The sequence below is a fragment of the Notolepis coatsorum genome, assembly GCF_963971535.1.
Source record: "Notolepis coatsorum genome assembly, chromosome: 6".
Classification (NCBI taxonomy): Eukaryota; Metazoa; Chordata; class Actinopteri; order Aulopiformes; family Paralepididae; genus Notolepis; species Notolepis coatsorum.
This window is the reverse complement of record NC_140170.1, coordinates 154,068,699-154,086,741: the sequence shown is the minus strand read 5'-3', so window position 1 is coordinate 154,086,741 and position 18,043 is coordinate 154,068,699. Positions and strand designations below refer to the sequence as shown.

The 18,043-nt window shown below is 41.2% G+C and overlaps 1 protein-coding gene across 3 annotated transcripts in view; it reads right to left on the bottom strand.

Annotated features, from left to right (window-relative positions):
• rereb (arginine-glutamic acid dipeptide (RE) repeats b) overlaps positions 1 to 17,854 on the bottom strand; it is a 71,066-nt gene extending 53,212 nt beyond the window's left edge. For 2 of the 3 annotated variants that reach the window (XM_084317752.1, XM_084317753.1), the window contains exons 1-2: positions 17,698 to 17,854; positions 9,083 to 9,131 (exon numbers count right to left, since the gene is read on the bottom strand). In XM_084317752.1, coding sequence (XP_084173878.1) covers positions 9,083 to 9,131; positions 17,698 to 17,723 — 75 coding nt within the window. In that variant the 5' untranslated portion in view covers positions 17,724 to 17,854. The remainder of the gene's footprint in view (positions 1 to 9,082; positions 9,132 to 17,697) is intronic. The other variant, XM_084317754.1, reaches the window with a different exon arrangement.
• Positions 17,855 to 18,043: the final 189 nt, after the last annotated feature.

Genomic DNA, 18,043 nt, shown 5'->3' with positions numbered 1-18,043 from the left:
GGGACGGGCACGCACACACACAGAAAGGGAGAATGGCTTCCAGTTCTACTATCCAGTTCATATATCAACTTATATCAACTATCCAGTTCGTCTTTATAGTGTAACGTTTGGTTACTTGAAGGAGAAAGAGAGAGAGAGAGAGCGAGAGACTGAGACTTGTTATGCGCGACGCTAGTCAGTCTCGGAATTGTCTCGGAGTTGTCTCGGAATGGATTTGGTAGCCTTTTTCTCCGTAGACCGCGCCGCGCCATGTTTTAAACTTTAAAGTCTTAGTGAAGATTGATTTATATGAAAACCGATTTATGTATAATTTAGCTAGCCAACGTTACTATGATTAAAGCTAACTTGAATTAAAAATATATATATTAATTATTACGGTATTATAATTTAAAAAAAATTATATATTTTTTTTATTATTATTCTTTTTTCAGGAGGGGTGGGGGGGTCCCGTTGGGGGGGGCGGGCCGCCTCGCCAAGGCAATGGTAGGGGAAACACTATCACGTTGTAATTTTTCGGCTGATTATCTAATCATCCTGAAATCAACGCTAGATTATTGGTATTATGTCTCCTCGTGTATAGATGAAATGTTGCTTGAACTGCGGGGCGTCCCCGACATTACCGAGCGTTACACATGAACTGCCTCGCCTGAGTATTTAAACCCCGCCCCCACGGCTCAGATCGGCTCAGAAAACACACCAGACCGTTTCAAATGGAGTGCAATAACTCCGTAAGGCAGTAGAGGGCGGTGTTGAGTGACCGTCTGCCAGCTCAGACACATTCACCAGGGTCTGCAGAGGCTGCAGACATGAATTATGAATAGATATAGCGAATAAAAGAAATAACGATCATAAAATGAGTTAAATCGTTGTTGGCGTTATTTGATTGGCGGGCAATAACGAGTTAACTCGTTCTTGGCGCAGAATGTGTTAAGAATGTGTCTAGTGTTGTTTTATATATTAGATTGAACACTAAATTCCACGGTATTGGACAATCGAAAGTGTTCTCCCATATTTGTATAAATACTATATGGAATAACGTTTTATGGAATAACTATCTAGAGGTTAAATAAGGTGTAAATACATTTGTTTATCTAATTTCCTTTAAACCATCTTAGATTTCTTATAGCAGGCTGGCATACAAATAACTTAAGTCATCCCACAATTTATCTTTTGTTTCCAATCTTTTCCTAGGGCAGAGATCAATTGATTATAAGCTTGAGGGGAACAGATCGTACCATACATTTCCGTAAACTGGTTAATATACATCATAAGTTTACCATCTTCACACACAAATCATTTACAAACCAAACACTATGATCAAATATTTTCTTCCAATATAGGTTTCCCTTCAATGAATATGTTAGACAGAGCCAGCATTGGATTGCTTCCTTTAAAAACATGGAAACAGTTCCCATCAGATTGTTCATACAATATACAGTATATGAGTTGGCTAAATCTGTAGGAAGGAGTATAATCCTTTTCAATCAATCTGCACGGTGATTGATTGAATGACAATTGTATTATATCACATTGCAGAATGGGTACAATACAGTATGGCTCAATACACACAATTGTTAAGGGGATGCAGACCAGAGAAAGACTTTCGTCTTGTTTACATCAGGGTCCCCCATTTTCAATTCATAATGAATTGTAAGTAAGGTTGCAACTTGCTCTGTGCAATCCATTCTTTGTGGATCTAGCCCACAGTGTCTTTATAATCCATTTTCACCCGGAGGCTTCTTTGGTATTTAGTAGCTGGGGGACCAGCAAAATGTGGGCCAGCTAATGCCTGTGTTATGGTAACGTCACGGACACTTTTGAACAATCAAATGAAATCCTTCCCAATATCAGGTCCTGCCTGTCTATCCTGTTTTGCTTGGTTCAGGAAGCTTTATGGCTCTAAAATGCCATTCCATTGTGTCTTTAAAAAAGGTGCAATAAGTGGCGGCTACGTGGCGTAGTGGGCAAGGCGCTCGCCACGAATGACGGAGACGCTGGACTTGCCTGTTCGAGCCCAGCGCTCCACATTGCTTTCAGTTTAGCTGGTCGTTCGTACTAATACACATTGGCCGTATTAGGGGGTGGGAAACTGATGGGTGGGGATCGGGCGTTGTGGACAGCGACTCCTACAGGTCGGTTGGTGCGCCTGCGCAGTAGAATCAGGAAGTGTCGGGGGCAGCGTGAGCCTCCCACGCGTTACTCCTCGCCACTGAGAGATCGAGCTGTGCAGGTGAAAAGATGCGACTGCTGTTACCTCAAGTACCGGAGGGGACTTGTGCTATGTATGACTTAGTCCACATTGCAGCCGGCTTGTGGGAGGCAAGAAACAGCATCCGTGACAGGGGAGGGTTGAATTGGATGATACGAAATTGGGATGGGAGAAAATATAGAAAATGGGAGAAAAAGTGGATAAAAAAAAAAAAAAAAAGAAAAGTGCAATAATTATTTTCTGACATTTTGAAAAATAATTATGACCACCTGTTATCATCAGAAGGTCTCATACTCTCATTGAGTCATGGTGTCCTCAGTGTTTCCCACAGGATGTTCAGAGACTATGGGGGCATGCCCCCCCGGATTTTTTTTTTTGGTACATTTTAAAGTTAAATGCATCAATCTGGTGCACTTTGAGAGCAAAATAAAGAGGCTAGATCTATGATGAACTTTGTGGTCGAAACACAAAATCGACTAGACAGTAGGGCTGGGCGATATGGTCAAAAACGTTATCGCGATAAAATTATTAAATTATTTTCATATCACTCGATATCGATAATTATCGTAGATATAATTTCTGTCAAGTTTTATGCCCGGCGCCGACGGACGGGCTATTAATAGACTCACTTGTTTTGCTGCTGCGAATGTCTCGAGTTGATGTCGTCATCAGTCCGCGCACGTTCTTCTACGCACCAGTGCATAGATTATTATATTCCACCAGGGGGCAACCTACCGCCACTGGATCATTATGCATTATAAGAATGGAACTAACAGTTAGCCAGTGCAAGCGGTGTATCCCACGACAATGTACTAACTATCACCCTAAAATACTCCGTTCCGCCCCAATACATTGCAACGACGTCCACCGCATACCCCACACTACTCTAACCGTGGCCTCAGAATTCACGCCACACACTAGGGGTGGGACGGTATGAAACCTAACAGTGTACCGTTCGGCACGACCTCCACGGTTCAGGGCGTCTGTGTATTGTACGGTTCCGGGGATGCGCAAATTAAAAAAATACTTCATTTGGCACGGAGCCGGGAGAGGTGAGCGCTGGCTGCAGGCAGCAGCAGCAGCACTGCAGCCAGGTGCTAGTCAGTTTGTGTAAAAATGGCAAGCACAATATAAATCAATCTTCATTACGACTTTAAAAACATAGCCATTAACATTACATAGGCCTACACACATCTTGCCATAGCGTTAGCAGTTTGTACAACACGACACACGTTTTAACTATGGTAGCACTAGCCCCAGCTAATAGTCAACAAAATGTTACCGTAGCTACTAGCTAGCAGTTAACGTAGCTAATAGCTAGCAGAGGAGGAAATGAGAGTCTGAGAGGCGGGGTGTTTAAAGACAATGATAGGCGTTTATTCAACATCCAAGAAGGCTAACATACAACTGTGTTTTACTAACTCCAACCGGGACTATTGCTGCTTTCGTGCTGCTTGTTGATGTTATGAACTCCTCCTAAACTGATGGTCCCACACGCTAAAATGTCCGTGGGGACCCGCGCCAACCCATAGATAGTTCCAACTCAGCGAATTACGTAATCCACCACAGACAGTTGCACTCAATATTTAAATAATGTTAGTCTAAATAAATGTAGACAGATAATGTACGTATTTTAAAAATAGAATGAACAGAGCAGTGTTGTTTTTAAACAGTACAGTGTGTGTGTGTTAGTTTGATGTATGTCAGTTCGGTCTTTGTGTGCCAAACATTATTTAAGGCTGTAAACACTTCCTCCTCATGGTAAAATGATGTGCCTGATGTCAAACTGCCTCATTCTTTCAGTTTTTGCATGACTACGTCCTTGAGAATAACTGAAAAGTTGGATTATTTTTAGGCTATATATATTTTATGCTGAATCTGGTGTTTTTGGAGTTATATATATTTTTTTTTTTATAAAAAAAAACAATATATTGAACCGAACCGAAAACCGTGACCACAAAACCGAGGTACGTACCGAACCGTGGGTTTTGTGAACCGTCCCACCCCTACCACACACCCACTCCGCACGTAAACTATAAAATAGCGGCGTGCAAGCTAATGATCCTAGCCAGCCTTGTTTACTACCCAGACTCCCAGAGGTGCACCACGGGTCTCCTTCCCTGTCGCCATCTCCTTCACTGATTGGTTGTTAGTGCGTGTGCTCATATCCAAGCTTGGAAAATCGATATATCGAAACTTTGCAACCACGTTTCATGTTTATTTCGAGGAAATAATTTATCGCGATAGTTATTGTTATCGTTTTAATCGCTCAGCCCTCTGAACGATTAAACGATTTAAAATCGAAATCGTGATTTGGAATGATGCAATTAGCCAATCGCAAAAAAAAGAAAAGATTCGCAATATATATATATATATATATTTTTTTTATTTAACCAGGAAGTCCCATTGAGATACAAGATCGGTTTGGGAGAGGGGCGTGATTACGAAACCAAGCCGCATTTCTCGGAGACGCTCTCTGATTGGCCGACGCCTGTTTCTACACTGGTTAAGCTTAGGCACTCTTCGAAGTTGGTTAAGGTTAGAGTTTGTCTTAGAACATGGCGATAGAACGCCAGGTAGTTTGCAGGCTGTTTGGCGTGGAAATGGGCAAAGACACAGCTCGTCACGGATTGGGCAAACACGTCAGTGGCCAATCAGAGAGCGTCAGTCAGTGCCAATCAGAGAGCATCTCCGAGAAATGCGGCTTGGTTTCGTAAGCACGCGGGAGAGGGAGGTAAGGGGTTTTAGATTGTGTGTTGTGAAGTTTAGACTTCAGAGAGGGAGAGTAAAGTACAGAAAAACAGGTACCGTTGGGTACCGGTATCGATTCCCAGGTAAAAAGAAACATTTTCAGGCTTGTGTCCCGAAAAGACCCACCGCGTAGGCCAGATGCAAGCCGCATTTTACAATAAACCTCTGTGGGGCTGCTTACATATATATTTTATATTATAATCGCAAATTTAATCGCAATCGCAATATCCGTCAGAAAAATCGCAATTAGATTATTTCAATTAGTATTAGTATTTAGTATTTGTTAGTATTTGTTAAATTCCACCACCAGCACACCTGATTCAACTTAACTAGCTCTTTAATAGTTTAATCAGGTGTGCTGGTGGTGGAATTTAACAAATACATGAAACGGCTGGGGTGTCTCAAGGAGAGGTTTGGGAACCACTGGACTAGAGCATACATTTGAGCCATCAAAGAAATTAAGCAAAAGTGGTTACCTGGGTTGAACTGGTTTATGTTTTAGAAAATAAAAAAATATACTGGATTACTATTACGACTACTACCAATACTACTGATACATCCCTATTGGCGGGCCGCCACAGTCTAGGTAATTAATGGGAAACACTGTGTCCTACTCAAACAACCCTGCTATCAGAAGGTCTCATTGAGTCATGGTGTCCTACTCAAACAACCCTGCACCACCACTGTCTGTCGTTATTCCATCATTTATTTTCATTAGTATTATTTATTTCTATGAAAGTAGTTATGTAGTCGAGTATGCATTAAAAAACTATTGTTTTCAGCGAGTCTCCTGAGGCCAAGATATACTTCATTCATACCTACACATTGTTGGTGTTCAGTAGAAAGACACTTAACCTACTTGCCTCGTATGAATGTGTATGCATGTGAATGAATGTTGGTGGTGGTCGGAGGGGCCGTAGGCGATGATTATTCGCCACGCTTCCGTGAGTCTGCCTCAGGGCAGCTCTGGCTGCAATTGTAGCTTACCACCACCGGTATGACTGTGTATGAACGAATAATGGACTCTGTGAAGTGCTCTGGGTGTCATGAAGAGCGCTATATAAATCCAAGCCATTATTATTATTATTATTAAAGCTATCCGGCTGCAAGCTAGCCTAGTTTAGCACAAATGAATGGAAGCGGATATGGACCAACTATATGGCCAAGGAGCTAGGCTAGCGGTCCGTATCCACTTCCATTCATTTGTGCCAAGCTAGCTTGCAGCCTAATGCACAGAGAGGAAATTGGCATCAATCTTCTTGTCCGACTCTGGAGAAGACGGTAAACACATTTCCCATAATGTTGGCGTGTTCTTTTAAGACGTCATTATGTGAAAACACAATTGTGGTGTCGTCATATGTTTAACTCCACTAAAAATCAAGTTGTCATATATTTCTCATCATAGTTTCGAGTGATTTCTTTATCATCAGCATCTCTATGACCGGTGACGTCACTCACTTACTCACTCAGTAACTCATTTACTCACTCAGTAACTCAGACATTTACTCACTCAGTTAGCCACTCTTCCCCTGGTGGCGGCACATAAGAAAAGCGCTTTGCATCGATGACACTGTGTGTCTTTGTTTTTATAATGCTCATTGTGTTGATAAATTCCACAGAATTTGCTCATTACTGTCCCAAATGAGAATGAGATCATCATTTTAATGAAGCCTCGTCTACCGACAAAGTCTAATATTAGTAATTTTTTATATTAATTATTACAGCCAAAATGTCTTGTGTCTCAGATGGAAAAGTTAGCTCACAGACAACAAAATATACAAAAACGCCATAGGTAGTCGACACAATATACAGTACCCTAAAACACAACTATTTGAGGTCATCACTAAAGTGCAAAGTGACAGTACATGTGCTAATCAAGCATGTTTACTGCATGAGGAAATGTGTTTTAGTCCCATTACTGGTGATGAACCCGGGTCCTCTGAATCTCTGGCCTGAGGAGGTAGGGTTTCCATTTGACTACACAGATCGTTACTTGTGCAGAACTCGTCACGTCACCAGAGCATCTTTGTCACATTCTTCCCCTGGAGAGGGAGAGCTTCTCTGTACTTCCCCGAAATCTGAGTTCCACGTGTGTCGTGTGACATCACAAATAGGTTGAACCGATCATAGGTCCAATATGTGGTGACTGGCGACTTGACATGTCTTGAAAGAATAATAAGCTACCGACTTGGAATTCCTGGTAAATATCGGTGGGTGCTTACTGCTTAGATGTGTTGTGATTGACTGTAACCTTTTGCACTTCTGTATCAAGCCTTGTAACCATAGCTTTCCTATTGTTTTGTATGGACTGGCTGCCGTCTGGAATTGATTTCAATGACACCATTAACGTGAAAGAAAATGGATGCACGTGTTCACTGGGGCTTTGGCGGCAATGGTAGTATTCATATGGGATTTCATTCACCTTTTCACTTGTGTTGACATTTACGGAGAGAGGGGTTGAGCTCAGGAAGCGTATTTCTATTGACCACAAGAGCGCAACAATACAACAGTATCGCAACAGCGCTGGTACCAGTTTATATTTACGTGTGCTTCCTTAAATGAAAGAATAAATACTAACTATTTTACAATGTGTCACAGTGTTTAGCCCCTCGCGGATCTTTTTGACAGCCTACATGTAGCCGCAAAAATATGTCTAGTAACATTATACTGTAAGAGTTATTTGAAGCCATTGAGAAAGTATTCTGTAATACAGTGAGTTTCCTATTCGGCCTGCTTGCTATTGAAGATGAATAGCCCTGGTGTAAGGGACAAGCTGTGGAGTCCAATACAAACTTTCCTTGCTGCCTCTCCCTAAGACATTCCGCATATGAGCCTTCCCTGTATATAGTTACAGTATATCGTGCATGAGTTTGACCTGACAAAGAGGCCTGCGGATCGAAAAGTAGTAAATATTTCAGGTGTGTTGAGGCGGCTGAGCGTGCAGGCCCTGGCAGGCCTTCAGTCCCACGCCCAGCACAGAGTGACGTGCGCCGACAGACACAACGCGCGACCTGGTCGGATTCAACCCGTGATCAACTTCAGCAAACTCAATTAAAAAGCGTGATCAAACAAGAAGGAGTGGTTTGCCTTCGCTGTGAGCGAGCGAGAGAGGGTTTGTGCATTGTGTTTAAAGTTTGTTTTGTTTAAAAAGTAGCCTGTATGTGAAACTGTGAAAGTATCCTAAGTTTTATTTCGGTTCACTTCCAAGTGTTCACACACGCACAAAAAAGGCGCCCTAAACCCTGACTTCACTTGAAAGTCTAAATGGACCAAGCTAGTGATCCTACTATTGAGCAAATACTAATATTATTATTGAGCCAATACTAACATTATTACCGGGCCAATACTGAGTGCACCACTTGTTTTCCCTGTTTTCTTCTTTTCCTCAGCTTCCTGCTGTCCTCTTAAAGGGATAGTTCAGACTTTTGGACATTAAGTGGTATGAAATACTTGCCAGTGGTGTAGTCGATGCAAAGCTATTCGCTTACTTACCGAGTCCCGTGGTCGGAGTTGTGGCAGCTTTAGTCAGGCAGCAAAGGGGGATTCAAAACCAAAACAGTTTTAATCCACGCCACAACATGCAGGCAAAGGGTTACCCATTTCCAACGCAAAACACACCCTCCAGCATTGAAACAGCTGATAGGCCACGTTACCAGCGAACCAGCTCCAGTGTGTAGTAATACACTGGATTTTTTTCAAGAAACAAACAAGTGCCAAGTGATGGCAGAATCCAAAATGCTGGAGGACGGTGGTTTTGTGTTAGAAATAAATAGACCTGTAACCCTTTGCCTGCATGTTGTGGTGTGGATTAAAACCTTTTGGTTCTGTGACCCTGTTTGCTTCCTGGTTCACTTGGAATCCGGCCAGAACTCCGACCACGGGACTCTGTAAGTAAGCTAATAGCTTACTAATGGCAAGTATTTAATACAATTTAATGTCCAAAAAATACAAACAATCCCTTTTAAGTGAATTGCTGGTTGAAAGAAATGAGAAGAGCAGAAAGGAGAAAACGTGGCACTTCATTGAAACCTCTTTCCCTATCATAGGAAGTGTAATAACGTGTGTTTTCTTGTTTCCATGAGACATCTTTGCCAGGATTTTAACATGATTTCACGGACTAACCTGATGACTTGGTCCCACTCTTATCTCTCCCTGTGTGCTGTTCAGACTCCTGCAGACATAACAGACACGGGTTAATAATTCAGCATCAGAAGCCTAGGCCTGAAAAGAACAATTGGTTGAACATCTGATTAAAAGAAACCCTGGGAAGTCTGGTGCATGATTTATGCATGATTTTAGAAACTCTGTCGACTCTTTTTCAAGCAGAAAGTTGAACAGAACAAGTGAATAAATGCTAATCTGTTCACAGCATTTGAAAAAACACACAACATGTGATTTTCTTTTAACCATATCAATGTGGGGTATATTTACATAGATTCTTGAAGAGTTTGCCTAGATCTGCAGATGGAAATGGATGCACTGAAATTAACATGTTGGCCAATACCAATATAACTGATATAAAAATGTCTGTTACGGCCAATAACCAATATATTACAGATGTCGATATAATCTGTATAAATAAAACACATTTCTATTATATTTGAATTTTGTACATATTATTTTTGTACATACTGAAACAATGCTAGCCCATAGGGATGCCCCGATCGATCGGCCACCGATCGTTATCGGCCGATAATCGGTATAAATATGCGATTGGTGAACGGTGATAATGCTTTATTTTCGCCGATCGTCAAAACCGATCTCACTCGCTGAGTTCTGTCTGACACCGGGTGGTGCGGCGTCTGCTCCCCCCTCCAGCCCCTCCTGCACGCATGTAAACACGGGTCTAGTCTAGTGGGACGGGAGGACGGCGTCTCCCTGAGCTAACGTTAGCTACCATTACAAAATGACCCAGTCAACTATTCACTTTAGTTTAATACATGATGAGGCATTGTCTAACTGAACGGTATCTAGCCGGCTAGCTACTGATAGCTCCTGATATCAACAAATGCTCCAGCAAAATCTAGTAGAGACGTGTACCTGTTAGCTCACGTTAGCGCAAGTTAGTTCACTGTTCAAAACAAAATGTCCCATAGTTCAGAGGAGTTGTAGTAACGTTATATATCCGGCTAGCAGTAGCTACAGATAGCTCCTGATATCAATGTCTTATAACACTGATTCAACGCGTATTCGAGCTGAGGGCTTGCTGAGCACAGTAACGTTATACCAATAGGGTCCAGCTGCAGCACAGGAGAATCCTGGCCGTAGCTCGAGGCTACTCGGGTATAGGTCTAGCTGCAGCTCCGGAGAATCCTGGCCGTAGCTGGAGGCTACTCGAGTACACACAGACAGTGGAGCTTGTTGCGTGGTGGCGATGTCTCGCAGATAATACAAGTACAAGTCTAATTATATAATATATATATTTTATAAAAAATAAATAAAAAAAAAATTATATAAAATAATTTTTATTTTTTTTTAATCAAAAACGATCGGTATCGGATCGGTATCGGCCGATATGGCTCACGACGATCGGTATCGGTGGCAAAAAACGTGATCGGGGCATCCCTACTAGCCCACAATCCTCTACTGTGTCATTGTACAAGTAACTTTACAGGAACAAACTCTGCATGGCCAAAAAAAGAAACACACACACACACACACACACACACACACACACAATGGCAGCTAGACAGAGATCAGTTGTTCACTTCACACCGGCCCAGTTTTACTCATCAGATCGATGCAATCAATAAAAAAAATCACTATCACCAACCGAGCCGACATATACTGTATCTGCCCAGTTTTACTCATTGGACTGTTACCAATATATGAAAAAATCACTATTGTCTGTCAATACCGATATGGTCACATATATCGTGCATCCCTAGAATATACACTGTTTGGAACTTTCTTAACTCATTGCATATTGAAATAGGCTACAGATCCATGATTTTCACAAATGTTACCAACGTAAGCAAACCTTTTGCAACCACAAAATACAGTAAATACAATTAAAAACTCATTACATGTCGTCTAGTGTTAGTCCCTGTATTAAGAGCTCAGTCAGTCAACTAGAGAATGAAAATATGTCTCCATTCTTATTATTTTTGGCCGATTTGTTTACTTTTGGATGATTGGTTGGACCCTTAACTCAATCTGCACCATCCACGTATATATACGTGTTTGCTCGACAACCGTTGAACGCCAATCACGTTTATATATACGTTATTTGGTCCGTTTTCCTTTTTTCCGATTTTAATATTCTATTCAATGTTCTATGTTGCCGTTAAAAGGCATACTGGGACCCCGAGGGTGCAGTACCGGCCAGATCCTGCTAGGTGGCAGTATCGAGAGTGCAGTAAACCCTGTTCCAGACTGTGTGTTACATCTAAACCCCTCCGGGTGGAGAATTTTGATCCAGGCAAGCCTAGCAGTTCACCCGATCACATTGAAACGTGTCCAGGTAGGGCTGTCGCGGTAACCGCATTACCGCAATCCCGCGGTGTGTCAAGGCACCCGCGGATGAAGAACAGACAACCGCGGCAACCGTGGTAAAAGGGGCGTCATCATTTTTAACTCTGTTAATTTAATGACGAGAAGTCCGTTTTCCAGTAGCATGAGCTAACTTCACGTTTCCATACAGTTTCCATTTATTTTCATATCCCGGACTCGAGCCCCCAATGTATACTTTTTCCTGTATTAATCTGAATCGTAGTAGAGTACAGGGGAGCGTCAAGCCGGTGGGTGGGGATTGGACGTTGTGGACAGTGACTCCTACAGGTCGGTTGGTGCGCCTGTACAGCAGAATCAGGAAGTATCGGGGGCAGCATGAGCCTCCCACGCATTACTCCTCGCCACTGAGAGATTGCGCTGTTCAGGTGAAAAGATGTGACAGCTGCCTCCTCGTGTACCGGAGGGGACACGTGATGCAAGGCTTGGTCCTCACTGCAGCCGACCAGTGGGAGGCATAGTCTAGCAACGTTCGAGACAGGGGAGGGGAAAATTGAAGGGAGAATTGGCGAGGCAAAATTGGGGATGGGAGAAAAAATTAAAAAAATAAGGAGAAAAAGTGGATAAAAAAAACATGTTTAAAATAGTTTCGGGACTCCTACGACATTAGAATTTTTGTCTAATGACGATCACGGGTAAACTTGCATGTATTAATAAAAAAATATATATACAGGTATATTAAAAAATATATATTAAAAAGAAAAAATCATTATTTTTTTTAAATAGAAGTGCGGTACCACATCCCGGTGTCAGCATTGCTGTAGCGGCCTCTGCCTGGGTCCGCTTCTAGTGGTAGTCGGGGAGTTATTCCGTACGCGCTCCATCCAAAGAATAGTCTCCACACCTTGAGTTCCGTTATCAGATACCAACGTGATATCCGATTTATTTAGAAAATGTATGGGTTACATGGGAGGTGATCAAAGCGATCCTATTTCCTATAATCGTGGTTCTAATTGTTCAAAGCGTTTCTTAAGATAAGACTATTCTAAGTGTTTCCAAAGCGATCCTAAAGCGGTCAGAAAATATTATGCTTTCCCCGTGGCTACAGCCCACAGCTGATTCCCATTACCTATTTATGTCATCAGCTGTGCCGTGGCAGATTCACCTGTCATGTGAACCACCACAATACAACTGAGAACATTCAATTGGCTATACAGATAAATCATAACATTCCCATAAATCGTATCCTTCTATTGGTAATAATAATAATAATAATAATAATAATAATAATAATAATAATAATAATAATAATAATAATAATAATAATAATAATAATAATAATAATAATAATAATAATAATAATAATAATAATGATAATAATAATAGTATCAATAATAATAATAATAATAATCTATAACAAAAACAGTGAGAAAATGTCATACAAACAGCCCTATGTCCAGGACACTCTATGCATGTGTTGTGCCGGATTATGTCGGGGACCAGATGGACATCAATACTGGAAATCGCGATCAGACAATTGGAATATTCTTTTTGGAAAAAGCCTGATCAAAGGTAAGGACTATCTTTCACCTTGTTCCTACAATGATTTCATATTGATCCAGCTGATCAGCATGTGTGGTGTTCAAAACGAATGCAGTTACTGGCGATCAAAGCATCAAAAAACATACATTTGATTTGGAAATAGTAGCGTGTCCAGGGATGAAACGGCAATGCTTTTAGCAGAATTCACGTAGCGCCCTATAACTCAGCTTTTCAGGAATTAGCCCGGATCACTCTGAAATTATACAATATTCACTACGGGATAACGCGTGCACGAACGTATACATGAAAAAATTAAAATATATTATTTTTTGCATGTTCAACGGAAGATACTGACTGTCAAATGACCATAGTATTGTCCCCAAACTCCCCATAGCTATAATATAGAATATAGATATAACTCTACAAACAAGGTGACGCTGCCCCACCCCTATCTTTAAAGGGTGGCCCAGTCAGAACGGGATAAGGGTAATGGCTGGCAGTGAATGAGTTAAGGAGCACTTCACGCTAAAATGAACCGGAAATGTTTTCGTTAGCAAGGTTTTAGCGAAAATGCATGCGTTCGTGAAATACAGTGAAAACAGAGAGACTCAGGCTGCGGTTACACTAGGGCCAGTTTCGTTTTCAGTTTTCAGTTTCGTTTTTCAGAATGCTACGTAATGGCAGGCAAGTTAGACATCGTTTTGCCTCCTGAGCACAGTGATGTATATACATGTAGTAGTGTTGTCACGATACTGGAATTTCGACTTCGATACCTTGAAAAGTATCGATATTTACCCAGGGTAGGTTCGCTGAGCACAGATGCTCTTTTTCAGGAACGCCCTGCTTCACATTCACACAGTTCCATTCACACCTGGGAGCTGCCCAGTACAACCACAGTTGACACCATTGGCCACTGAGCAACTCCACTGGAGCAGTTGATTCAAGCCATGTCACATAGTTCAAGTTTGAAATGATTCTTTCTGTTTTGCTCCTGAGCGTGTGCTAGATACTGTACTGTACTGGTAATATTATTTATTTGTGTTAACTTCTGAATAAAACAACTTATTAAACACAAGTACATCTTATTGAACATTATTTTGATATTTCATTACCAATTATCATAGCAAAACAGCTTTTTCAAACAGTGTGTAATGCATTTTGGAAACGGGAGATGGGCTCATGGTGTAATGGGCCACCTGGCCTGAGAAACATAAGGAGGAAAGAAAAAGTAAGGACTTACTTCTGGTCATTATTTGGGTAGAACACACATATTTTGAATGCCTTCGGCAGGCTTTTTATTTTTTTTAGCCATTTTAATCTAGATTAATCTAGATTAAATCCAGGATTGCAGATCGATTAATCTATATTAAAAGAAATTATCTATGCCCACCTCTAATATATATATTCTTTTTTTTTAACAAATTTTGCTTTTGTTGCTGGTTGATTCTCCTCAGCTTCTCTCTGGTACTATAAGAGAAGATAAATATAACACTTTTAAAACCCTTTGTTTATCTTTAGATCAGACATTTAAAAATAACTAAATTATCTAATCTAAATCAAACCCCTCTTAAAAACAAAAACCTGTTTAACCTAGCCATCTATAAAACATGCTAAAACTGTGAAACAAACTCCCCTAAAGAAAGAAATACATAGCAAACATGACTCAGTTATGCAATAGTGCTGCTGCTTTTTATTTGGTTAAAACAACTACAACAATTTTCATGACGGCGAGAGAGAGAGAGAGAGATTTCTCCGGAGCTATACTCGGAGCATTTATTAACGTTACATTTTCAACAAGATTGCTGCTAATTAAACACTTCATGGAAACGGGGTAACGTTATGTCGAGTTCATACGTGTACTAGTGTAGTATGAATGAACTCGACTTAACGTTACTCCGTTTCCATGAAGTAATTATAAAGGTGGCCAGCTAGCTAGCATAAGCTAACGGAGGAACGACTAGCTAACGTTAGCTATAATAGCTGTATCGTTGGCACTGCTCTGTAACAACGCTTGCAAATGGGCTTTAGCTTTTCCTTCGTCGTTTACTTCAAACCCGAAGTACTTCCAAACAGCACTTCTGCTGTTTTCTTTATCCACAAGCACAAGTTGCGGAGGCTCTGCAATAGCCATCTTCGGAGCTAAAATCTTTGTTTACAAACTGAAGACAGGTCTGCGAGGGGGAGGGCTGCAGCGGAGGAGGAGGAGGAGCAAGCGTGCTCTGCAACAGCGTGCGTCTGTCTGTCAACAACTTGCGGTAGAACACTGCGAGCAAGCCAGCTGGTATCGATACTGCAGAAAGTATCGATATTACGGGAAATGAGTATTTAAACAGTTTTAAATATTCAGAGTCGATATGTAGAGATTTTTCGATATTTTTGACAACACTAACATGTAGTACAATGCCAAAGCAGTAGGTGGCGATGTAGTTCAAACATGAAGGCCATTTTCAACCAATCAGAAAGGTTGAACGTGCCACCACACTTCCTGCTAAAAAACAACAATCCACCATCTATAAATACCTCGCATGAGCCATTTAGCCAAGATAGCATTTATTTTTCAGCAAAGAAAGTGCAATAAACAAAACGGATACATTCACTGTGTGTTCTGCCTCTCATTTGTTGATGAAACAAAACCAACATCAACACAATTTACCACCAAGAGCGGATAGTTTAGTCTCACAAAAAGATCTCTGATGTTATTAGCTACATGCTAATGTGAATGGCATTCTCCATGTATATAGTTAGCATCGAGGCTATTAACGTAGTAACGTTAACGCTAGTAGAAATGGATGAAAACTTTATTCAACAGATTGCAGAATGGGTACAATACAATACGGCTCAATACAAACAATTGTGAAGGGAATGCAGACTGTTGTAGTTTGGAGTACTGGGTTCCTTATAACAATAACTTGACAACACGTTGGTAGCCGCAGCTACTTGGGAGTTGGGACAGCTCTGCTGTAAACACTGGAAATAAACGTGCAGGTCTCTACTGTGCATGGGCATTGGGCAGAACGGCTCCGTATTGCGCAAATTACATGGCACCATTGTCGGCGAGTTTCCAAAACGAAAACACCTTTTGAGCGTTGCCGCTAGAAAAACGTGTTTTCCTGCCAAAACTGCATTTCTTTTTAACTTGGACATGCAAACGTAATCATTTGAAAATAGAACGTTGCTGTTTTACACCAGTGTAACCATGGCCTCAGTCAGCTTCTTCCCCCAGGCCATCAGAACACTCAATACTGATTTCTCCACATACAAGCACACATGAACACAACACATCCTCACTTACTCTCTCACACACCCTCTCACACACCCTACATAATACACTACAAAAAGGCCACTACTAAAGGTGACTAAAAACTACTTTTTGCAATATTCCGAACCCACTGTATATTATTGTTACCTTTTACTTCTTATGTTTAGAATTGTATTGTATGTCAGTCTTGTATTTTTGCACAATCTAGGCGGGCATGGCCACCTACATTTCACTGCATGTCTTGTGTATGTATGTGACAAATACAACTCTTGAATCTTGAAATACTGAGCATAAGACTGGATAAATGAGACTTGGGAGTATACTGCACAAGTTGTGAGTTTGTCAACGGATGTTTTGATATAGTTTTGCAGCTGTTAAACCAAATCGCAAAGTATTTCTACCGTTTCTTGGATTCTACTTTCACCATGGAGAAATGCGAGAAGAAGAAAAATATCTTCATGAATTCAAGGCATCACAGGGTGAGTAATTGATAAGAGTAAATTATCATTTCTGGGGTTAAGTGCTCTTTTAATAAAAACATGTAGAAAACATGATTTGTTTTTTTAACGAGACCCTTGATCTCAGGTTAGCATAAATAATAGAACAATTACTCAAACTAGTCTGGTTTGTGTACATGACAAGTTGTGTTCCGACTTCCTTGGCAATAGGAACTGCATACCGCATAGCATATGAATAGACTTGTTATGATACTTGACTTGGCTGTAGTAGACAGACACATAAATATTCTCCTATAATAATCTTCAGTTTCCATTGGGCAGTGATTCTAGTGACCCGCCCCTACATCTAAGAACCAATCTCTGGCTAATTACGATGTTCGCTTATTACATAAGCGAAATCCGAGGCTCCTGCAAAGAGTGCCAATCAGCCTCATAATAAATCAACATCAGTTTCACAATGTGAATCAGCATATAAAGAACCCGTGTGCGCCACCTTAACAACAGCCGGTCAGCTCGCTGGCTTCCTCGCACAGTTACAAGTATGCCATCATCAATAATGTCAACGTTAGCCGTCACAAGATGGTGTTGACATAACCTAGATAGCGATAGCAACCTATGCAAATCCACAGAAAATATGCATACGTCAAATCGCTCATGTAATTTAACAGTATGACACTTAAAACATATTGATCCAACGTTAGCTAAACGTACATCTCATGCACACATAGACACGTCTTTAAAACGAATACCGCTCAAAACTAGTGTTAGCTAGCTAACGTTGACAATATCAAATGGAATCGAGAGCGAAGCCACGGAAATATAACCGTCTCGTTAGCATAGCTGGCTAGCACCCGTTTAGGAGCTAGCGTTAGTGTGTCGCTCGCGCGTTAGCAGACAACTTCGTGACCGTTGACATTCCCGACTATTTCATACAAACGCTTCATGTGAGCGAAAGTAGCTGCGCGTTTACATAGACATCTGACAGATCTAAAAAATACAATGCAACTTGTATTAGTTAGCCAACTTACCTTCGCGGACTAAACAGGTCGTCCATGTCGGAGGAGGAGGATGTTTGGATGTGGCTTGTTGACACTATGCAGCGCCGTGGTCGGTCGATACAAACTATGCGATTCCCCCCTATTACATAGCTATTCAAAATGGAGGCTGTGAGGGAGTCGGTCTCTCCCTACCAGCGCCGCCGCCACTAGCTGTGCAATGACCTCAGCCTTCAAAGTTTTACCCGGCTATGCTGCACAGAACTGAGCATGTGCGGTGGAGAACACGATGAACATCAGTAGGTCTACAAAACATTTGACAAGTGTCCAATAATGACATGCTATGACTCAAAGTCATTACTAAAGATAAAATTAAAAA